Genomic DNA, 20666 nt, shown 5'->3' with positions numbered 1-20666 from the left:
GATAAAATATAAAAGTTTTTAGCGCAATGGATTACGATTTTAAGATGAAGACCCAAATGGAGCGCACCAAGGTGGAAGATCTGTTCAACTACGAAGGATGCAAGGTGGGGCGGGGCACCTACGGACACGTCTACAAGGCAAAGTGGAAGGAGACAAGGTAAGCTGGGAATCTTTTAGAAATGAATTCCTTCATGACTAGGATACTCTTTCATTTCATAGCGACGGCAAAGAATATGCCCTTAAGCAAATAGATGGCACTGGTCTGTCCATGTCCGCTTGCCGGGAGATCGCCCTGCTGCGGGAGCTGAAGCACCAGAATGTAATTACCCTGATCCGGGTGTTTCTTTCGCACAATGACCGAAAGGTGTTCCTTCTGATTGACTATGCGGAGCATGATCTGTGGCACATCATCAAGTTCCATAGGGCGGCAAAGGCTTCGAAGAAACAGGTGGTTGTACCCCGTGGCATGGTGAAGAGTTTGCTGTACCAAATTTTGGACGGCATCCACTACCTTCACAGCAACTGGGTGCTGCATCGGGATCTGAAGCCAGCCAACATCCTGGTGATGGGCGATGGCAATGAGCGAGGAAGGGTTAAAATCGCTGACATGGGCTTCGCGCGACTGTTTAATGCGCCCTTGAAGCCGTTGGCTGATCTAGATCCAGTGGTGGTCACCTTTTGGTATCGCGCCCCGGAACTACTGCTGGGCGCTCGCCATTACACCAAGGCCATTGATATTTGGGCCATCGGCTGCATCTTCGCCGAGCTACTGACGTCGGAACCAATTTTCCACTGCCGCCAGGAGGACATTAAGACAAGCAATCCCTACCACCACGACCAGTTGGACAGGATTTTCAACGTCATGGGTTTCCCGCAGGATAAGGATTGGGAGGACATCAAGAAGATGCCGGAACACCATACCTTAACGAAGGATTTCAAGCGGTCCACGTACTCCACCTGCTCGCTGGCCAAGTACATGGAGCGACACAAGATTAAGCCGGACAGCAAGGCCTTCCATCTGCTGCAGAAGCTGTTACTGATGGATCCCAACAAGCGCATAACCTCCGAGCAGGCCATGCAGGATCAGTACTTCCAAGAGGAGCCGTTGCCCACGCAGGACGTCTTTGCCGGCTGCCCCATTCCGTATCCCAAGAGGGAGTTCCTCACCGACGATGATCAAGAGGATAAGTCCGACACTAAGCGCCAACAGCAGCAGCAACAACAGCAACAGCAGCAACAACAACAGCAACAGCAGCAGCAACAACAGCAGCAAATGAACTCGTCGGAGCCGAATGCGAAGAGAGTACGGTTGTCGGGAGCTGGCAACCAGCAGGACTTCCACCACCAGCAGCAGCAGGCTCAACAGCAACAGCAGCAACAACAGCAGCAGCAACAGCAACAAATGATGTTCAACCAGCAACAGAATTTCCAGCAACGCTTCAACTGAGAGACTGATTAATGCAGCATTTTTATACCACTCCTTTACTACTCCTAGCCTTCTAAGTATTTAATGACTTTAGTGCGTAACGAAAATACAAAAAACCGTACAGTAATTTAGTACCAGTCGCTGAAGCGTTCGATTGCTCGACTCCATTTATCCATACGGGATACTATTGTGTCGTAGACTTTTCTCCGCGGATTGAAAACCCGCTCTACCTGCCGGAAACACTTCAGATCCTCGACACTGTCCCAAATGCCATGGTTAATGCCAGCCATGAAAGCTGCTCCCATTATACTGCTCTCGGAGTTCTCGGCCCTCTCCACCTGAAGCTGGCTGAGATCGGCCAGAAACTGGCAGACAAAGTCATTCCGCGAAACGCCACCATCAACCCTAAAAAAGAATATTAAATTAAACGGATTTTGAGGATCAGTGATTGGAGTTTACCTTATGATTTCCAGCTTCTGGGAGGTTTCCTGCTCGGCCGCCTCAATCAATTGAACCAGACGAAAGACAATGCTTTCCAGCAGAGCCCTTACCATATGTGCTTTTGTCGTGGATGGCGTGAGTCCAATGAACCCAGTAGCCGATCGATAATCGTTCACCGGGGGCTATAGAGGATCATACCATTTTATACATATTTAAATATAACTGAATGGGTAACTCACTCCCAGTCCACTAAAAGCGGGCATAAAGAATACTCCATTTGTGTCCGCAACGGATTCTGCCATGGCGGCCGTGTCCTTTGGGTCTGCAAAGAGCTCGCAGGACTGCGCCCAGGTGACCACGGTCCCAAAATCATGAGACGCTCCCTCAATGCAGTAGATGGCTTTCTTCTGCATCTGCCAGGCCACCAGGGGATACATCCCCGTAATGGCGGCATGGCACTGGGAGCCAGTGACCAAATTTAGAAAGGCTCCTGTGCCCATGGTGACTTTGACATCGTTCTTCGCGAAACACTGGGATCCCCACATGGCGGCTGTTTGGTCACTGAGCGAGGCTGCTATTGGGACTCGTGTTGTGGTCCATTCCGGACCCAATGCCGATGGATGTACATGTCCATAGCCCTTATAGCCGTTGTCTACAACGCGTGGCAGTATTTTAGTCTGGAGATTAGTCAAAAATATAGTACCCGGCAAGGGGAGAACTTAACAAAGCAGTTCAAAACACTCACATCTAGGCCAAAAAGCCAACTTATCAGCGGTGACCAGCTGAGTGTGAAAGGATCATATAGCCCCGTGGCCGTGCTGGAGGTAACATCAGTTATGTGCTCTACATCGGTGTCTTTTCCATTGCCCGACCTCAGTTTGTATAGGATCCACGAGTCGAGCAACTCCACCCTAGCCTTCTTCTGGCTAAGGGCATGGCGTAGTCGCTTATTATTCAAAATCTCGTAGAGCAGTCTTGGCGTCACTTGGCCATTCATTAGCTTCAGCACGCTCCCGGCAAGGAATCGCGACTGTCGGGTGAGCAGAAACAGGGCATAGGAAAACCCATTCATGGTGCGCCTGGTCCAGCTGGTGTTCCACTGCTCCACAAGCTCATCGGCACGCAGATCCTTCCAGGTGATAAAGTTGTGGTAGTACTCGCCACTCAGATGGTCCCATGTCAGGAAAGTGCAGCGCTGCGTCGATATCGTCAGGCAGCTGATGTCCGTAGGCTTCAGTTTGGCATCTACGAGAGAGAATGTTAATGACAGTAAGGATATGTAGCCTGTCGTAATCCTTTTAACTTACTCTGTACTGCCTGGTTTATAACGTTTACAATTTTTCGCCATAGGACCTCTGGATCGATCTCAAAAAAGCCCGGCTGCGGGTTCAACAGCTTCACCTAAACACAAGCAAAGGTCGTAAAAATAGTAAATTGCCGTCAATTAACTTTGCCCCCAGAAATTAAGAGGGGGGAACTACAGTGACGAAAACTACCCAGTACTTTTAAATTACTTTTATGCAAAAATTATTTAACTTCTTTGTAAATTTTGTATGATGAGATACTGAATGCAGGAAAACAAGCAGAAAAACACATTTGGTGCGGTCTGATTGTGCTCCCCCCCTTGACTTTGCCCCCTGGCAGTTAAGTTAACGATCCAAACACTTACGGCATCCACTGCCGATCCCCTGACGGCACATCTCTCGTCCAAGACAAAGCACCGCACGCAGGTGGTGCCAACGTCCAAGGCGGCAATAAAAACGGCTTCGGATCGGATCGGGGATGTGGCTGGTGAATCCCCAGGACTAGTGTCCACCAGCTCGGCGTCGGCAGATTCTGCCTCTCCGGCTATCTGCTCTGAAGGCGCTGACATGTTTCGCAGCGCTCGCCTCGTCGATCACTGATTGTTGGACGTCGTTACTCGAAGCTGTCGGCGGCGGATCGACTTATCCATTTCGCTTATAATGCCCCCGCTACTGTTATTGTTATTGCTAATGCCGACTTTATTGTTTTTGTTGTGGCGAGTTCTCATAGTGCGCGCTTCAGATTTCCTTATCAGGTGCTCGACTTTTGTTTCGCGTCCAGATGATAACCAGTTGGGAGCCAGGGCTGTCACCTGCCCCGAAAAAGCTACATTCCTGAAAAATGGCTAGAGTTTAGAACATTCATTTATGAAGCTACTTATAATTCTTAAAAATATATACATATAAAATATATAATCCGTTTTTTGTAGAATTTTTTTCAGTTTTGATTCAAATCCGTTTTTCTTACAATCACAATTACAACTGTATTTAAAAATTGTTTTTATCCATAGTTTTATGTTTAGAAATGGTTCTTTTCTAAGTTTTCAACAATAAATCGTCCTTTTAGGAACCAAAATCATTTAAAAACGGATACATCTTGGAATAATTAAATATTTGTAAGTGTTGGATAATACCAAAAAATCCTTTAGATTCCTATCGCATGGACAACCCTAATCTGTGCGCCAATTTCAAATCAGTTTCTCTCTTTAAACAATAACAACCTTTGATAAGCCTGGCCACCCCGAGGCCAATTGGATTATGATGGTTATCAGTGTTCGATTGATAAGCCCTCCAAAATTAGAGCATTATCAAGCCGATACTCACGTGTGTCATGTCTCACCCCATTTATCTTTACGACCCTTTTTAGTTTACAACTTTATTTGCTGTACACATAGACATGCATATTATATACATACGGTATACAGTATATATAGGTACGAATTCAGGTATATAGATTCTGCACGGCATATCCACGAAAAACATTTATCTAAAATAGTTAGTTGTGTCCAATAAATACATTTTACAATCAACATCGATTTAAACAAAGAGTACTGGATACAAGCTCTAGCTCTCAGAAGCCTCCTTGCAAATAGGTTGCGCCATAGTTACTTAGGTACTGGATTCGGTTCTCATTTCGGAGATATGTCTACGACTAACTGATGGTTCGTGAGCGGAAGTTCTTTACATGTCCGTGGGCAGGATGTCTGGAATAAGATACTGACACAGCTCCACCTCATCCCCCACGAATTTGACCTTTTTAGCGGTATTATCATCCAGCATCACCCGCACAGCCGGCCAAATGGTGGAGAACAATCCCGGTGAATTGAGGATTAAGCAGACGCCGAGGCGCTCTGGGAAGTGCTTTCCCAACAGCCAGATGAGATTCTGGACCAGCTGGTAGTCCATGCAACCAGCACTGAACTCAGCCAGATCGAATACGATGCAAAGACGGTCGGTGACCTCCTCAAAGCACTTCTTGCAAGCCTCCTCCAGGTTGTAGACAATGAATCGAGTCAGCTCCTCGATGTCGCGCTCTGAAGAGCTGTGATTCTTGGCCGGAATGTAGATCACTGGACGGCCAATGCAGTCACGGTGGCGCAGCACACGAGCCTTCTTAGCCAGCAGTTCCATGTCCATTTCGCCGAGCTTATCGACGCCATATGTCTCGCGCCACTTGTTTGTCTTCAGAATGGCCTGAGGGAATATGAAGAGTTATAGTGTTTGCTTATTGGAATAACCAAGAACATACGACCTGTGAATCACTAAGATTTAGAAACATTATTATATTTTATTTTTATTCTGATAAAAAAACGTATCAGTACTATTTGTTTATTGATGCAAATTTAAATAAATATTTAGTAATAAGATAGTAAGCTTCAGATTTCAAAGTAGACGTTACCTTATAAGTGTAAGAATCGCTCACCTGGAATGCGTCATCCGTGGTCTTAAAGGCGCGCAGATAGCGCCGGAGGGAAAAATCGTTGTGATACTGCTTTGGATCTGCGTCCACAATCAGCTTCATGCGCTCCTTCAGATCCTTGAAGTCCTTCTCGTTAATTGGCGCCAGCTCTTCGGACGACATATTGCAGCGCTTTCCGGGGTTTACTTGTCCAAATTATATAAGCTTGAACGCCAAAAAGCTTCGCAAGAGCAATGGAATGTGCTGACACCTTGTAAAATGCAGGGGAAGTTTAGTTTTCCGCGGAAACAAATTTTTTTCCCAACAGATGTATTTTTTTTTTCTTATTTTAGTTATCGTTACTATCAGTGTGACCGCGTGCGATAAATGATTCAATTGTCAGCGACCAGGGTTGACAAATTTCCACTGGCAAGGCGCCCATTTGGGAAATTTTGAATTAAAAATTCATAAGGCGTGTGTAGATACGATATTACCCAAGCTTTATGATAGTTGATATGCTTTATCTGGCTTTATATGGCTTCTTTTCCAATTCCACAGCAAAAATGGAAAATATTATCGTTCGGTCGCAATATATACATACATGCTTATATATTTTTATAACTGCAATTAGTTTTAATAAAAATGTTAACAATGCAATGTGTTTCTCGGTAGAAGCAAACCACCACAAAAAATAGGATAAACCCGGCTATGTAGAGCCCTATGTATTAGCTACACATACAAATGCAGAGATTCCTAAAAACGAGATTGCTTTTGCTCCATTTAAAGCCTCATTGAGAGTGCAATGAATGCTCCACTACTTCGGCACCATGACACGGGCTATGCCCGGAAGGACCTCCGCCTGGAGGGGTCCGAACTCCACCCTCTCTCCGTCGACGGTGATGATGCCGTGATTGTCGTGCGGTTCCAAACGGAAGGCGCGCACCGGCAGCACCTTCACGTACTCGTTGTTTACCTCCGGCAAGTGGGTGCCGGAACTCATGTTGTAGAGGAAGCTCAGCAGGTGCGGACGGCTGATGCCACCGCGTATAAGTATAAGGTAGATGGTGCCGTCGTTCATCTGGGCTTTTGGTGCGAAGTGACAATCGATTCCCAGATGCGTCTGGTACACGGCGTGCATCATCACAAACTCTCCCTCCTCCACCATCCATCCATCCTCCTTCAGGAGAGGCTCACTTAAGTCGGGCAGCTCGCTTGATGGTCCGAAATTCTGCTGTCTATTTTCCAAAGAAGCAGCTGCCAGTCCGGAAAATTCGCTCTCATCCGCCAGACTGTGATAGATGCTCTCCGATATGGAATAGTAGAAGCTCCTGCGCGATCCGCCCGACAACCAGCTGTCACAACGGGACCGGAACGACTGGTTAATAGAGGTCTCCAACGAGATGACATCTGCAAACTCCTGCGGCAGGTACTCGGTGCTGGAATGATGTAAACTGGGATTGGCTGTCAGCTTGTCGATGTGCGTGTTACAGCTTCGACTGCTCTGCAGCCGGTACTGCCCACCGTATCCACCACTGGAGCGTCCCGGTTCGGGGGAATCCTGATCTCTTAGCAGGTAGCTGATCTTTCCATTGTATGTGCGCAGATTGGCCAGTCTGTATAGTGTCCAGACGGTGAATCGCTGGTATCCCAGCATACGAATGCGCTCGCTCTCGATGTCCACATCGGAAATGAAGCCCCAGCCGATAGACAGGAATGAGTATACGGAACGACTTTGCAACTGGACCCGCACCACATCCATGGGAGAACTGCGGCCGCTGATCACGGTGAGGGCTGCTCCCAGAACCGGCTTGCTGAAGTAAGGTTCACTGGTGAGGAAATAGAAAATATCATCATTAATTGTAAACAAAGTAATGGGTAATGAACTTGATCCAATTGGAACTCAAGCTCTTCAAGTGAAAGGAAATTCATTAAATTTCAATATAAATAGTTTCCAATTTCGAAACCTACTTGTAGCAATGGGCTATGGATCGGGCCAAGCCGTTTCCAGATCCACAAGGAATGATACCCAATGCCAGATGGGGTAGTACGTGAGCCCAATCTTCGCGTTGCAGCAATCCATTGACGATTTCATGGAAAAGACCATCCCCGCCGACGGCTATCACGCAGCACCAGGCATCCAGAACCCGTGTGCTCATAAATTCAATGGCAAAATTGGAATGCTTCGTTACATACAGATCATAGGGAACTTCCGCCTCGTTCAAGACTGGTGTGACATGCATATTAAAAACCTCGCGAGCGTTGCCCGAACCGGATTTCGGGTTCAGGAGCACAAGAACTCGACGACGTCGCTCGTCCGAAGTGGGGGCCACGAAAATCTCCTCCATTGTGCGATGCAACTGCCAGCGAAGAGCCCGATACCAGCGGTCGGCTTCGCGCATGTTGTCCTCGAAGGTGTCAAAGGAACGGAATCGCAGGGTCAGGACAGTTCGCTCCCTATGCAGCTCGGTGCGGAGACTCCGCTTCTTCAGGACGTAGGCGAACACGTACAGGTAGGCACTGACGTCGCCGTCTCCGACCGCAGGGTCGTTCCTGCTGCTGATGCTACATTTACTGGGTGTCGTTGCTGTACCTCGGTGATCCCCAGACGCCGAGATAGCCGGGGAATTTGGATTTCCGGAACTACAGGCGCATGCTCCGGACATGGCCAGGCGACGACTTTTCTTTGGACGCATGCATCGTGCTCCCACGATGTCCAAGATTCGTACTTGTTGCTCCTTTATTATGGTGCCTGCCGGCGACTCGCGCTGAAGTGTGAATCCTGTGGCGTCCAGACGCACCCGGAAGACGTGGCTGCCCTTCCGTTGACTTGTGTAAAAAGTGTCACTCACGTCGTGGCCCAGGTCCTCCACATCCGCCCCTTCTGGGGGCGTGGAGCTGACCGTGCTGGTGCTCCTTTTATCATGAGATTCGTTCATATTTACTGGAGATTCCAATGCCAAGCAGCATTTTATTTTTTATGTCGGGGTTTCTGGTTCCCTTATCACAACCAGGGCAGCAGTGTGACCACGTTGGGAAACGGAAAACATACCAGGATTGTAAAGGACATTTTTTTGTAAATTTTAAAGTATTATTTTGACATTTCTTTCTAATTAACAAATGGAAATCTTAATTTATTCTTAAAGTTCTATATTTTTAATTTTTAGACTGCGCGCCAAACTTAGTAAAAAAGTATGCAACTAAAAATGGTCACTTCTGGTATCCGAAGCATGGTCACACCCAACACTGTTTTTGTTAAGGGCTCAATAATTTTTGTGTTAGCGTCGCGAAAGGCAGGAAAATGATGCAAATGAAGGAGTACAAGGAGGTGCCACAGGATGCGCCGCAGGACGATACGGTGGTGCGACAGCCCCAGTCGACAGGAGGCGTGCCCGCCAACGGAGCTGGTAAGTATCCCGTACCTATATCCATATAGATATCTATGTATATCCCCCGCACTTTTTATGGGCAGTTTCCCACACACAGATGGGACTTATTGATATGGGCGCGCCTGTGTGTTGGGCGTATGAAAAAAATTCGCGTATTTGCCCATTACTACAGCAGCGGGGATATAAATAGTGTAACTCTTAAAAATAAACATGATTTTATTAATACTTTGTTTTTACAATAATTCCCTAAGAAGTAATTTTTTTTTAATTTTTAAATTATTTAATATGTTTAATATATATTTAAATTATATAGTATAGCTGATCGTGAACAACGCCCTTATTTCTTTGCAGATAATTGGATGTCCATACCCGTGGGCATGCCCAACTGCCCACAGGGCCTCGAATACCTGACGGCTCTGGATCAGCTACTGGTGTCCCAGAAGATCGAAAAACTCGAGCTGTTGACCGGCTTCGAGTCGAAGAACCGCTTCAAGGTAAAGAACTCGCTGGGACAGAACGTGTACTATGCCTACGAGGAGAGCGACTGTTGCACCAGGAATCTGCTGGGTCGATCCCGTCCATTTGAGATGAAGATCCTGGACAATTTCCAGAACGAGGTGCTGCATCTGCGCCGGCCATTCCGATGTGAAATACTGTGCTGCTTCCCCAGCTGCATGAACGCCGTGGAGGTGTCGGCGCCGCCGGGACAGGTGATCGGAACCGTGGAGCAGGTCTGCACATTCTTGCGGCCCAAGTTCAATATCAGGAACTCGTTCGGCGACATCGTCCTGCGCATCGAGGGTCCCCTCTGCCCCTGCAAGTGCTTCAGCGATACCAATTTCAAGGTCAGTGCGTTGCCAACAAGTGGTTCTACATCTGCGGGATTCCATATTCAAACAAGTATACAGAAACAGATCCGGCCAATGGAATAGCATTGAAGATAAGAAGCTTCAATTAGATCATCTTTCTGTCTTTGGGCAGCAACTCAAATTAATTAATAGCATTGGTATTGATGTCACTGATAGCCTCTCTGTTTTCTTATCTAATTGAACGAATTCCATGCCCCTGAAAATATGTTTCAAGTGGTTTAGCTTCTTATGTTAAGTTTGCAAAGTGATGGGCGATATGGGATACATATTCATCTCAAAACATTGGTTTATATGCAAGAGATGCGATATTTATAGAAACAGATAAGTCCACAATAATAGTGCAATAAAAAATTAAATTTAATTATAACTGGTAGCACTATTGTGATGATCGCCACTGTTCGGTAGATGCTACAGGCCGAGACAGTGACGTCATGGAGCCCTCGCTATGCTTCACTGTCCACAGCGAGTCAATTAATTCAAAAACTGCGCTGATTGCAAATTCTTGTGTGTTTCTGGTTTTTTTTTATTCTTTTTTTTTTTTTGCAAATTCCCGATTCCCGAATACAAACCTATTTTTTCCCGTTTTAGGTATTGAGCGCCAATAATGAGGAGATTGGCAAAATAAGTAAACAATGGTCCGGCCTGGGTCGGGAACTGTTCACCGATGCGGATTATTTCAGCGTTTCGTTCCCCTTGAATCTGGATGTTCGCATGAAGGCACTCATGTTCGCTGCCCTCTTTTTAATCGTGAGTATCCTGCAGAGTATTTAATTTCTATAAAAATAGTAAACTAAAATTTGTTTTCAATTTCAGGATGTGGTTTACTACGAACAATAATTTATCAGACTTTTTTTTGCCGACTGTTGCATCGTTATAGCTATAAGATTTCTTCAATACACAACTTATTTGATCAGACTTTTCGGGGAACTCGAGACAGTGCTCGATGATCGGCGATAAGGAATCTCCCCAGCAAAGACGAATCTCCCATAATCGATCGAAAACCCTTAATGTTTGCGCACAATTTTGAATTCGTTTCTTGCGAACCTGGGTTGTTGGCATTTAAAACGCACAAACTGCAACACACACACTTACTGACACAAACTACACACACGAGATAAATACACTGAAAAGAACGAGTGCCTTATGACGTCCAAGTTGTTATTGCCCGCCCACGTTTTTCCCCCGTTTTTTATACAAATACCTCAACATAACTTAGCTTTGTTTCGCCCCGAATGTCGGAGGAGCACAGGATTACTTAACAGCAACAACCATGGCGTACCTAACAAATAATTTATACCAACTATATTTTTATGTGTAATCTCTACAAAACTAATCGGAACAAAATCGAATTGTTAACGTTATCCATACTAATGTGGCCACAACTGGCAGCAATCAAGGCATTTTGTAAAGGATCAAAGGATCTATTCCAGACGTTTTTTGGTTAATCCAGTTTGATTGCTTCCGTGTGCCGCCACGCATTTTGCATCACTTATACATATACATATGTACTTCATCAATTTATTTATCTCTCAGTTATGCTGTAAAATAAACGAACTATATTTTTTACAAAACAAGTGTGGATCGGTGGCATGGCTATTTGTACACAGGACTCATGCGTTGGGCTCTATTGTTCGATTTAGAATCAGTCATGAACATTCGGAATGTAACTGGGATTGGCTGCAGAGACGACGGATGCACACACACTATTGATTATTCCTAGCAAAGTACTTGGTTTTCTCCTCCGGATTAGGAACAATCTGAAAAATTTTACAATTTTATATAAATCCTTCTAGCTCTACAATCCCATAGCCCACCGTATCGGCTCCTGGTCGCCAGCCTGCTGGGCAGACCTCGCCGTGGGTATCGGTGTACTGGAAGGCCTGGACCAGACGAATGGTCTCATCCACCGATCGTCCCACCGGCAGATCGTTCATGGTGATCTGTCGCAGCACACCGGTTTGGTCAATGATAAAGAGGCCTCGCAAGGCATGGCCACTGGACTCCAGATAGACGCCATAGTCCTTGCTAATCTTATGCGTCAGATCGGAGAGCAGGGGAATCTTGACGTTGCCCAGACCGCCTTCCTTGCGGGGCGTGTTAATCCAGGCCAGATGCGTGAAATGGGAGTCTACACTGATGCCAATCACCTCGGTGTTGATCTTCCGGAACTCGGCGATGCGATCGGAGAAGGCAATGATCTCCGTGGGGCAGACAAAGGTGCTGGAAGGTGGAGTGTTTATTAATAAATGAACATCGCTTTTATACCGCCACAACATACAAGTCTAGAGGGTAGAAGAGAAGCACAACATATTTCCCCAGATACTGGGACAGGGACAGCTGAACGATCTCCTTGTTGACCACAGCGGTTCCCTCAAAATGTGGCGCTGGCTTGGAAACTGAGGTTGAGAGAGAGATTGTTAATCCAGGAGCTTTACTTTAATGTTATTTCTGAACTTACTGACTGCCTTGGTGAACTGCAGCTGGTGATCGCCCTTGTTCTTCTCAGTGGGATACACTGATCCTCCGGCGAAGGAGTAGCACGATTCGCTATCTTCGGGTTTGCCGGCCGCCACGAGGGCTGCTCCCAGCAGGAGAACAGATAAGTACTTCAACATGACTTGGCTGAAATTAAATACACGTAGGTGAACTCCAATTAGATTTGGTTGAACCAATACTTATTATAGGTAACTCCCACTGTAAAGCTATACAGTGTTCACTAACTATAATTTTATAAATATTTTACAATAAATTGAGATAATTTTGATAGATGAATAAGCCTTAAAGAGGATAATCTCCGCTAGAAACCTAATCCTTTTTATCTGAGTGTATTATTGTATCCTAAAGCCAGTGTTCACTGTACATGCATACAAACCAGAAGCACACACTTTCACAAAATGTTCTGACGGCCACGCAGTCAAAAAATTTCTATTCTTCCTTGGAGAAGTTCGATTGATTTTTTAGGGGGAGGAGAGCAATACCCCTATTCTGTTGTTAGTGCTTCCGCAAAGATAAGCTTATCAATTTTATTCAACGCTCGTATATTTTATAGTTGTCAGTGTGAAACAGTGATATAAATGGAACTGGAACTTCAATGCCTATGCGACACTCCAGACCCGCATATTTGCTTAGTTACAACACATTGTCGAATATTTGTCTTGAATTTAAATTAAGCAACCACAGCTGTTACCTTTTAAACGCTATATTTAACTTTATTGTTTTAACAAACCTCTACCGGCTTCAGACAGTGTTACCAGGTTTGGTGGGACCAAGCTTTAAAAAATACCATTTAATACCGCCGGGAAAAAAGAACCCGCCAATTTTCAAAAGATCTGAGAGATCAAGAAATTAAAAATAACTTCCGGCGTAGGATATAGAAAATATATATAGTTGGATATAGTTGGTCCATCCTTGTTGGAATTTCAGTATAAGAGCAGTTTCTTTCCGTATAACATTCATATTTTAAAAGTAAAAAGTTACAAAGTTTTGTTTCCCAAAAACACGATTTCCGATTGTATAGAGATATATTATATGTGATCGATTCTTATATAGCTTTCTATATAGTATCTATGATCTCCGGAAAATTTATGAAAAAGTATAGTGGGAGCAACATATTGTCCATTAAAATGAATAATTTCAGATGATCCTAATCAAGAAAGTATCCTTTTCTTTACAAAAACACACATAATTATTACTTTCGTACTTAAAAGCTATAAACTTTATTAAAATATATATATGTATGTATAAATTGCTTGCGCTTAAAAATTAAGATTTACGCCTGGAGTTAAAACAACACGTACATATCGTATATATGCAATTTTACCTTCTACGACGACCAATAAATATATATAGATATATCTCTCTTACGGCCTAGGCGATAAATAATGCATTAATCCATCATCTAAAACTACAACAAATTGAGCAAAAATCTGTGTTAATTGCACAAAAAGCGAACATTTAAAAGTAGATTGCATGGCAGCATGCAAATTACGCTTATTTTGATAGCTTTGATTGAGAGTTTTTGTGGGTGTTATGCCCGGTTGTTGTTCCGTTTCCGTTTACATTTCCATTTCTGTTTCTGTATCGTTTTCTTTTTGTTGTGGTTTTGGGGTTTGTAGCTACTATCGTTTTTGTTGAGGGTCGTTGGTGGCATGCGTTGCGCATGCGAGAAAAATGCATTTTGCCTGCAGGGGCCGCGACCTAGCTTTCCCAGGCCTCGTCCCGCTGTTTGGCAGCTAACAGTTTGCGTTCTGAAATGGAAAAAAATATCAATAAGTATAAAGGCAATCCCAATAATTTGAATCACCCACCTTTGGCTTCGCGTAGCACTCTCCTCTCCTTTTCCCGCTCCTGCGGCGCTGTGGGCAGTTTGACCCCCAAGGCACCGGACACCAGGCGACGGGCCAAGGCCGTGCACGTTTCCGGTCGCTGGCGATACGGCTGCAGTGAGGTGGCACCGGCCTTCTTTGCCTTCAGTCGCGACTCCAGGGTGGCCTCGGCCAGTGGCTTTAGCTTCACAAACGGATGGCCCATCGTCAGAACTTCGGCAGCTGTTTTTAGACCTTAATTAGTTAATTTTTCAGATTAGATTGCAGAACAACCTACCAATACGTGAACTGCTAAACACAGCCAGGGCATGGGTGTCGTCCACCCACTTAATCTCAAAGCCGCTGCCCTTGTACTGCGAAAATAGCATGAGTAGGTCGGGCGTTTTGAACTCCACGGGAAAATTGGACACTTCTAGGACGTGGGGGAACTCCTCCTCATTCAGCAGGGATTGCTTGATGTGGAAAACCTAAGAATTTACAAAGTTATGAATTATTTAAACTTATTTTCCGTTTTTGAAACCTACGGTGTAGTCCATTTTGGGCAATTCTATTTTACACTTGCCCACCGATTCACTCAGTTCCTGGAGAATCTTGGGATCCAAGCAGTCGCCGCTCTCGTCGAACTTCGTCTCCCAGTCGTCCTCGTCCTCCTCCTCCTCTTCATCATCCTCGGTGGTGCTGTCTGCAGGCGGTGGTGGTTTCACTGAGTTTTGTGGCTTGGGTTGCGCCGTTTCTATTTTTTCAGGAATCTCCAATATATCTGAGACGAAGGTTTGTTTCATAATGCGACGATTACTGCGATTGATTTCCTGAAAAAAGAATGATATGTTTAATCCCTGCTATGGTTGGGCTTCGGAATCACTTACCTTTGAGGCCCTTTGCAGCTCGCGCACATCGTTATCACATTTGGCCGCCTCCTCGCCATTGGAATTGGTCCTAGCTGAGGCCACATCCTCGATGCGCAACGGCGGCACAGGCTGCTGTTTGCCATTCCTGGCTGATTTGCCGGATTTGGTTCGCTGGGCGCCGCTCATGGTCTGCTCATATGGAAAGGAAAACACATGTAAGACACTCTTCCTTCAAAATAGACTCCTTGAAACCCACCTCGCTATCACAGTTGGCCGGCTGTTGGTTCGGCGCTTCGTTTTCAGTTCCTGCTATCACCAGTACAGTGGATGCCGCTTCCGGGTGTTTTTCCGCAGCTTCTGATGCTGCTTTTCTGCCGCGTTCCCTGCGCTCACGATGCGACCTGGACTTCTTGGGATTGGGCTGCTGGCCGTTGGTATCGTCCGCTTTGGGCGAGTGTGTATCTGCAACTGGCGTTGTTGCGTTTTCAACTGCCGGCGTCGGAGCGACAGCGACGATGTCCGATGCTGGTGGTGGTGGCGTACTACCTGTTGCTATCGTTATTGTTGTTGTGCTGGTGCTGGTGCTGGTACTGGTCGGTGGTGTGGTTTGACTTCGTCGTGCCCTTGGCACATAAACGGCGCGATCGGGACGGCGTTTGCGACGGGTCGCTGCTGCTGCTGCTGCTTCTGCTTCGGCGGAGACGGAGACGGTCGACTCGTCCACTTGTTGCTCTCTGCGAAAGAGTGGAGCAAAACAGAGGTAACAAAAAAAGGTAATCGATTAGCTCACAAGAGAATTTCGTAAATGACATGGAAACTATAAGACTAAGGCTTGAAACATATTTTATTTCAGTTATAAACCAAAAAAACTATTATTTTTACAAAACTTACATAAACTCCTTTACAATATTTTCTTGAGTTTCTCAAATAACCGATCTTGAACTGCCTTTGAAAGTTAATGGCTTGTTTACCTGCTATCTGTAGAGGTAGGACCGGAAGATGCAGTAATGGTTGCTGTTCCTGCAGCGGTGGCTGTTGTTGTTGTTGTGTCTGTTCTCGTTGCAGTAGTGGATGACGGATCGAGTGGTGCAGCCTCCTCGCTGCTGCTGTTGTTCCTCAATGCTGGCGGTCGGTATAGATCCACCGAGTTCGATTTGCTTACTAAAAGATGGGCAACAAGATGGGAGAGAGGCCAGCAGACGATTAGCAACAATAGTTGGCACACACACACACAATAGATACATAGGTTGGTAAAATGAAATAGACGAAAAACAGACTAAGGTGAAGCAACGGATTTGGCATAAAATAAATTAAAACAAAATTCACTTATGTCGACCCAATTTTACGCAGCCTTCTTTGTGCCCAGTTTCGTGAATGTCAACACGAACTTGGCAGGTGGGAGATGCCGAAGAGGAAGAGGGGAACACAGTGGAGCAGTCAAGTGGGAAGGGAGAAGGGGCAGTTGCCTCAAGTGAGCGTGCGCAGCTGGAGCGTTCGCGCGTGTGATGCAACAGCTCAAAAAATCCGCTAAGAAAACACGGCGACCTTGAATGAGCTGCGTGACCCGCAGAGCACCCAGTGCCTCTGCCAGCGTCTGCGTCGACAGAGCGGCTGGCATTTGGTTATTTTTATTCAAATAATAAATTGATACACTCTTAACTGGAGGGGACTCACAGGGAGTTTAAGATAACTTATTATGTTATTCTTCTTTTTATATTTTTCTTAAATAAATATATTTTATCTTAGAAAAGTAACTAAGCCCTCTAGAAGAGAAGTTCTTAAATGGAATTTAAGAGTATTTTAAGTGTAGGGTGTTCCATGCACCGTTGCGATCCATCCTCCCCCACTAATAATACGGTATTGCATTTGTTTTAATTTATTTTGGATTCGCCTTTGTTTTGTATCTTTTTTTTTTTTTTGCGTATTTGCAAACATTTTTGGACGCTTGCTAAATACATTCGCCAAAAATGAATTCAAAAATGAGTGTTTCTTTGTTTATTTACTCACATGGTGCTTCGTTGATATGCTTCTTGACGCCCATCTTACAGAGCTCCGTTGCCGTTATTTTTCTTCTGCTGGCGCTGCTGCTTCTCCTGTGGTTGTTATTGTTGTTGTTGTTGCTGCTGCTACCGTTAGTGGGGGGATGACTGCTCCGCCAGCTCTTCACTGACTCCCTGTCCCTCGGCTGCTTGTCTCTTTCCTTTTCCTTTAACTGTTGTTGCTTGCGGCTGTAAGAGAGGGTTACAGTTACTCGATCTTGCAATTGCTCTTTCAATTTATTACTATAAGCTTAAAATATAATCTTCTTTCGTATTCTTGATTTTCTTCTTGAATATACTCACGCTTCAAAGCCGTGCGGATCGAGGAGCTGATTGCGAAAGCACAAAACCGTGCGTCGGTGCGGCCCTTGCCCCACTGAGAACGTGAACAGATCGTACTGCTGGCGGTAGCTCTCACATGTTTGATGGATGAGATAACGGCGGTAATTGCCCACAGGTGGAAAGAGAAGAACACTGCCAATAGAGAGAGAGAGTGAGATAAGAGAGAGAGCACGATGAGAAAGGGGGTCAGAATGGGAGTAGGAGAGAGGCGCTCAATATCGATGGCGATCGTTTATGCGGGAAAGTCATAACATCAGCCTTAATTGGACAAATTAAAAACATTCTCGCTGGCTCTGGATCATTATCGGAGGGGTATTCGTTTCGATTCACAAAACACACAACAGCTGGGGCGCAAAAGAAAACATTCGCCAAAATAGATAACCACTTTTAGTTCATTTCTTTATCAGTTCCTTTTTCTCAAACACGATTTGGTCGCCCCATAAACACGGTTAGAAAGAGAGCTAACAGGTTGTTGATGAAAAAACAAAAACAAAAAAACAACCTCAAGAAGCTCCCAAAATCTCGCAAATTGAAGCGCGACTTGTAAATTGTTATGTAATAAACTAGCCACCGCGTGGTGTAATATTCAAAGTCATTTAACTATGCGAGGCGGGTTGTTTATCGCACGGCGATTAATTGTTTATTAAACGTGCACTGCATGCTGAGAGTGGCGGGCGAGCAATGTGAAAAAGAAAAACCGTGTTAGTTGGCGCAACTGCAATGCGGAAAATCTACACTATTGTTGTTATTGTTGCTTTTCCCCCATGTTGCTGTGGCAGCAGCTGGGAAAACTCGAATTTGTGGCATTTGTGCAGAAAAAAATAGCGAAAAACTGGTAATATCTGCACGAAAGGCACACAAAACTCGTACTACTTCTCGTTTCTGCCTTTGTCTTTGTTGTTGTTGAAGCGTTTGTTGCACATTTCCGCGTTATCATACACTCTCAAAAATATTTCTCTTGTAACTTTCTTATTGGAATATTTCTTCTTACATTTCATGCTTTTTTTTGGATATACAGATTTTAGAACTTAGCATATTGATTAATAAAGTTTAAAGAATATTTTTTCCAGTGCACTGGATATTGTTGCTTGTTTTCTGGCTAACGGGACCCGGTTACAAGTAGTTGTTTTTGTTGTTTTTTTTTTTTGCAGAGAGCCACCAGCTGGTGTCCATATCGGGAGAACGGAACATTGGGGCTGGATTTGGGGGGCCACTAAAGGTTGCCTCGTCTGACACACACACACACACACACACACACACACACACTTACACACATGAAAACAGACACTCACAAGAACATTCACACACCTACGCATTTATTTCTCGTGGCAAAAGTTCTTACCCAGAACTCAGGCGCTTCTTTACAAACAGCTCGATATCACAACCGACATTATGGACAAACTCTTGATCTATCAGACTTATGCTTTTCGCGAATGACGGCCACATAGCCCAGCGGAGCTGGAACTCCAAGGAAATTAGAATATTGCAGTTTATCTCTGCGTGGTTCTCTTCCTCTTCTCTTTTGGAAGATGGTGTTGTAAAGCGATCGGTTCTAGCGTTGCCTTGTGCTAGAGATTGCTATTTTCCAACACTGAATTGAGTGCTGCCAACTTGATGTTATGGTACACCCTGTGGCGTTTTTTGGCCGTTACTTTTGTCCTTTTAAAAAATATTATCTTTAAAAATCAATTTGTTTAATATACATAATTATTATTTGATTAAGACGTTCCATTTTAAAGCAGTATTATATATTTTGTGTTTATCTGGGTAATTATTTTTCTAGTGTAAGCGCTACATGGCATTTGTAAAATAATGGCGCCAAATTAGAAAATTAAACAAATACCTTAATAATATTTTTTATTTTAATATAGTAGAATATATTTTTACGTTTAGAAAAGAGCTTTTTATAAAAAAGATATTATGTTGATTCTATCCTTATTATTTTCGTTACTTTTTAGTCAAACTTTTATTACATTTTCCTCATGAAGCTAGAGGAGAATTTTCCCATAAAATATCATTGAATTTGTCGCTGCTGCTAATATTTGAGCAAGTACTTGAAATTAAATTTTGCATAAACACGAACGTCCGTCGGAAGGGAGGGAGAAGCACCTGGCGCTCGCACCGCTTCCGTTTTCCCTCCCTAGCTGTCAACGGGCTATCGCGCACCCTTGACACTTCCCACGCCCCCTGACCACCCATCGCCCGCCACCCATCACCCACTTGCACCAACCATCCCAGTCCCGAAGCCATTTTCTAATGGCTCTGTTCGGAAAATTCGCTGTTTGCACCGGGCAAATGTTTATTTATGAATTTCTTTCGCCTTCTGGTCCTGTTTTGTGGGGATCGAGGTGTCACTTTGGCAACGACTTCACTTTAACTAGGACAAATATTTTGCGTCTTGGTTTCGGTGTTGCTTTGTATTTTTGTTTTTATATTTATTTTGATATATATTTAATTTGTTTTGGTTTTTGCATTTTACTGCTCAATTAATTGGGCAGGCAAGCGTAGCGAATAAAGTTGCGTCGTCCGTGGAAATGATAAATCGAGGGAATCGCACACAAATATTCCGCCATTCACCGATTTCGATGCCCTGGGTTATGAGTCATAAAAGTTGGCTTTACAAATCCCATAGATGCACTGCAAAAAATAAGTTACAACACCACTTTTCAGACTTTTTTTTATAAAACAGTTTTAGAGTTATGATTCGATAAAGAAGACCTTGAATTTTTTTGAGTGTGGCGGGACTTCCATTCATTACAGGACCGGGGGACCAAAAACTATGCCCATTGCCACGCCCCGTCCGGCAATTTGTAACGCCTTTTGCTGTCATCTCCCGTCAGAATGGTATCCATAAAACCGGCTCTCACCCACCAATTTTCGGCAAATTGTCCCCGTTTATTTCGCCCGATAATGCCTCAATAAAATGTGCCTCCGGGCATCTTTTTGCCCCAAACATACTACATACTGCATAGGTGTTCTTGGGTGCGAGTAGGTGTCTGTTATCGCCAATATATGTCTCGTGTATGGGCCTTCCTATTCCAATATTCCATGTTTCGGGCCGAACTATTTTGCAATTACAAAAGTTGTAAAATTTTACGATCTTAAAGCCTTGAGAGTAAGGACTCTGATAAACTCTGAAAGTTTAAGGTTGGTTAGTTTTGGGGAAATAGTTTTTTATTCGTTTATGATTACGACATCATCTGGGCCTAATTACTTTTCAGTCTGACAGTAGCCTTAGACGAGGGATTAGGGGTATTAGACTCGAAAGAAAATGGAAATTATGATTTT

General features: G+C 44.5%; 7 protein-coding genes across 11 annotated transcripts; 2 read left to right on the top strand and 5 right to left on the bottom strand.

The window, feature by feature from the left end:
* Window positions 1-16: 16 nt before the first annotated feature.
* On the top strand, window positions 17-1553 carry LOC6493101 (cyclin-dependent kinase 8). The gene is made up of 2 exons (XM_001957005.4): window positions 17-157; window positions 220-1553. The coding sequence occupies exons 1-2, from the start codon at window positions 27-29 to the stop codon at window positions 1445-1447; spliced, it is 1359 nt and encodes a 452-aa protein (XP_001957041.1). The 5' UTR covers window positions 17-26; the 3' UTR covers window positions 1448-1553.
* On the bottom strand, window positions 1482-3976 carry LOC6506898 (putative glycerol kinase 5). The gene is made up of 6 exons (XM_001957006.4): window positions 3537-3976; window positions 3175-3268; window positions 2613-3112; window positions 2107-2544; window positions 1886-2049; window positions 1482-1831 (listed from the first exon to the last, which is right to left on the bottom strand). The coding sequence occupies exons 1-6, from the start codon at window positions 3738-3740 to the stop codon at window positions 1555-1557; spliced, it is 1677 nt and encodes a 558-aa protein (XP_001957042.1). The 5' UTR covers window positions 3741-3976; the 3' UTR covers window positions 1482-1554.
* A 554-nt stretch (window positions 3977-4530) lies between these two features.
* LOC6506897 (CRAL-TRIO domain-containing protein C3H8.02) lies at window positions 4531-5969 on the bottom strand. The gene is made up of 2 exons (XM_001957007.4): window positions 5594-5969; window positions 4531-5364 (listed from the first exon to the last, which is right to left on the bottom strand). Exons 1-2 carry the CDS (start codon window positions 5750-5752, stop codon window positions 4852-4854), a joined length of 672 nt encoding a protein of 223 aa, XP_001957043.1. The 5' UTR covers window positions 5753-5969; the 3' UTR covers window positions 4531-4851.
* A 173-nt stretch (window positions 5970-6142) lies between these two features.
* Window positions 6143-8608, bottom strand: LOC6506895 (sphingosine kinase 2). Its single transcript, XM_001957008.4, has 2 exons — window positions 7538-8608; window positions 6143-7395 (listed from the first exon to the last, which is right to left on the bottom strand). The coding sequence occupies exons 1-2, from the start codon at window positions 8503-8505 to the stop codon at window positions 6384-6386; spliced, it is 1980 nt and encodes a 659-aa protein (XP_001957044.1). The 5' UTR covers window positions 8506-8608; the 3' UTR covers window positions 6143-6383.
* A 183-nt stretch (window positions 8609-8791) lies between these two features.
* Window positions 8792-11399, top strand: LOC6493102 (phospholipid scramblase 1). Its single transcript, XM_001957009.4, has 4 exons — window positions 8792-8973; window positions 9307-9800; window positions 10413-10571; window positions 10638-11399. Exons 1-4 carry the CDS (start codon window positions 8868-8870, stop codon window positions 10659-10661), a joined length of 783 nt encoding a protein of 260 aa, XP_001957045.1. The 5' UTR covers window positions 8792-8867; the 3' UTR covers window positions 10662-11399.
* LOC6506894 (peroxiredoxin-2) lies at window positions 11329-13108 on the bottom strand. 4 transcript variants are annotated; one of them, XM_014909470.3, is made up of 5 exons: window positions 13012-13108; window positions 12283-12446; window positions 12103-12220; window positions 11639-12044; window positions 11329-11581 (listed from the first exon to the last, which is right to left on the bottom strand). In XM_014909470.3, exons 2-5 carry the CDS (start codon window positions 12437-12439, stop codon window positions 11528-11530), a joined length of 735 nt encoding a protein of 244 aa, XP_014764956.1. In that variant the 5' UTR covers window positions 12440-12446; window positions 13012-13108; the 3' UTR covers window positions 11329-11527. The 4 variants fall into 4 exon arrangements, with proteins under 4 accessions (XP_014764956.1, XP_032309815.1, XP_001957046.1 ...); XM_032453924.2 differs by having other exon boundaries at window positions 13051-13074; XM_001957010.4 differs by lacking the exon at window positions 13012-13108 and adding an exon at window positions 12697-12971.
* Window positions 13109-13512: 404 nt separating this feature from the next.
* LOC6506893 (mucin-5AC) lies at window positions 13513-18941 on the bottom strand. Of its 2 annotated transcripts, none has more exons than XM_001957011.4 (10): window positions 18721-18941; window positions 17340-17510; window positions 17005-17225; window positions 15969-16158; window positions 15254-15731; window positions 15016-15186; window positions 14674-14958; window positions 14427-14616; window positions 14132-14371; window positions 13513-14071 (listed from the first exon to the last, which is right to left on the bottom strand). In XM_001957011.4, the coding sequence occupies exons 1-10, from the start codon at window positions 18822-18824 to the stop codon at window positions 14022-14024; spliced, it is 2100 nt and encodes a 699-aa protein (XP_001957047.1). In that variant the 5' UTR covers window positions 18825-18941; the 3' UTR covers window positions 13513-14021. The 2 variants fall into 2 exon arrangements, with proteins under 2 accessions (XP_001957047.1, XP_014764954.1); XM_014909468.3 differs by lacking the exon at window positions 18721-18941 and adding an exon at window positions 18687-18702.
* Window positions 18942-20666: the final 1725 nt, after the last annotated feature.

This window comes from Drosophila ananassae, chromosome 2R (assembly GCF_017639315.1).
Source record: "Drosophila ananassae strain 14024-0371.13 chromosome 2R, ASM1763931v2, whole genome shotgun sequence".
Lineage (NCBI taxonomy): Eukaryota > Metazoa > Arthropoda > Insecta > Diptera > Drosophilidae > Drosophila > Drosophila ananassae.
The sequence above is the reverse complement of the archived record's forward strand: the minus strand, read 5'-3'. Positions and strand labels throughout refer to the sequence as shown.

What these genes read in the sequence shown, in the direction of transcription:
- LOC6493101 (XM_001957005.4), top strand. Translation starts at nt 27, where the DNA reads ATGGATTACGATTTTAAGATGAAGACCCAAATGGAGCGCACCAAGGTG. An exon ending in GCAAAGTGGAAGGAGACAAG is followed by an intron (nt 158 to 219) that starts GTAAGCTGGGAA and finishes TTCATTTCATAG; the next exon opens with CGACGGCAAAGAATATGCCC.
- LOC6506898 (XM_001957006.4), bottom strand. Translation starts at nt 3,740, where the DNA reads ATGTCAGCGCCTTCAGAGCAGATAGCCGGAGAGGCAGAATCTGCCGAC. An exon ending in GGGGATCGGCAGTGGATGCC is followed by an intron (nt 3,269 to 3,536) that starts GTAAGTGTTTGG and finishes GCTTGTGTTTAG; the next exon opens with GTGAAGCTGTTGAACCCGCA. An exon ending in CCGCTTTTAGTGGACTGGGA is followed by an intron (nt 2,050 to 2,106) that starts GTGAGTTACCCA and finishes GATCCTCTATAG; the next exon opens with CCCCCGGTGAACGATTATCG.
- LOC6506897 (XM_001957007.4), bottom strand. Translation starts at nt 5,752, where the DNA reads ATGTCGTCCGAAGAGCTGGCGCCAATTAACGAGAAGGACTTCAAGGAT. An exon ending in CCACGGATGACGCATTCCAG is followed by an intron (nt 5,365 to 5,593) that starts GTGAGCGATTCT and finishes ATATTCCCTCAG; the next exon opens with GCCATTCTGAAGACAAACAA.
- LOC6506895 (XM_001957008.4), bottom strand. Translation starts at nt 8,505, where the DNA reads ATGAACGAATCTCATGATAAAAGGAGCACCAGCACGGTCAGCTCCACG. An exon ending in TCCATAGCCCATTGCTACAA is followed by an intron (nt 7,396 to 7,537) that starts GTAGGTTTCGAA and finishes TTTCCTCACCAG; the next exon opens with TGAACCTTACTTCAGCAAGC.
- LOC6493102 (XM_001957009.4), top strand. Translation starts at nt 8,868, where the DNA reads ATGATGCAAATGAAGGAGTACAAGGAGGTGCCACAGGATGCGCCGCAG. An exon ending in TCAGCGATACCAATTTCAAG is followed by an intron (nt 9,801 to 10,412) that starts GTCAGTGCGTTG and finishes TTCCCGTTTTAG; the next exon opens with GTATTGAGCGCCAATAATGA. An exon ending in TCGCTGCCCTCTTTTTAATC is followed by an intron (nt 10,572 to 10,637) that starts GTGAGTATCCTG and finishes TTTCAATTTCAG; the next exon opens with GATGTGGTTTACTACGAACA.
- LOC6506894 (XM_014909470.3), bottom strand. Translation starts at nt 12,439, where the DNA reads ATGTTGAAGTACTTATCTGTTCTCCTGCTGGGAGCAGCCCTCGTGGCG. An exon ending in GCAGTTCACCAAGGCAGTCA is followed by an intron (nt 12,221 to 12,282) that starts GTAAGTTCAGAA and finishes TCTCAACCTCAG; the next exon opens with TTTCCAAGCCAGCGCCACAT. An exon ending in GGCGACCAGGAGCCGATACG is followed by an intron (nt 11,582 to 11,638) that starts GTGGGCTATGGG and finishes AAAATTTTTCAG; the next exon opens with ATTGTTCCTAATCCGGAGGA.
- LOC6506893 (XM_001957011.4), bottom strand. Translation starts at nt 18,824, where the DNA reads ATGTGGCCGTCATTCGCGAAAAGCATAAGTCTGATAGATCAAGAGTTT. An exon ending in GCATATCAACGAAGCACCAT is followed by an intron (nt 16,159 to 17,004) that starts GTGAGTAAATAA and finishes CCCATCTTTTAG; the next exon opens with TAAGCAAATCGAACTCGGTG. An exon ending in AGCTGCAAAGGGCCTCAAAG is followed by an intron (nt 14,959 to 15,015) that starts GTAAGTGATTCC and finishes TTCTTTTTTCAG; the next exon opens with GAAATCAATCGCAGTAATCG.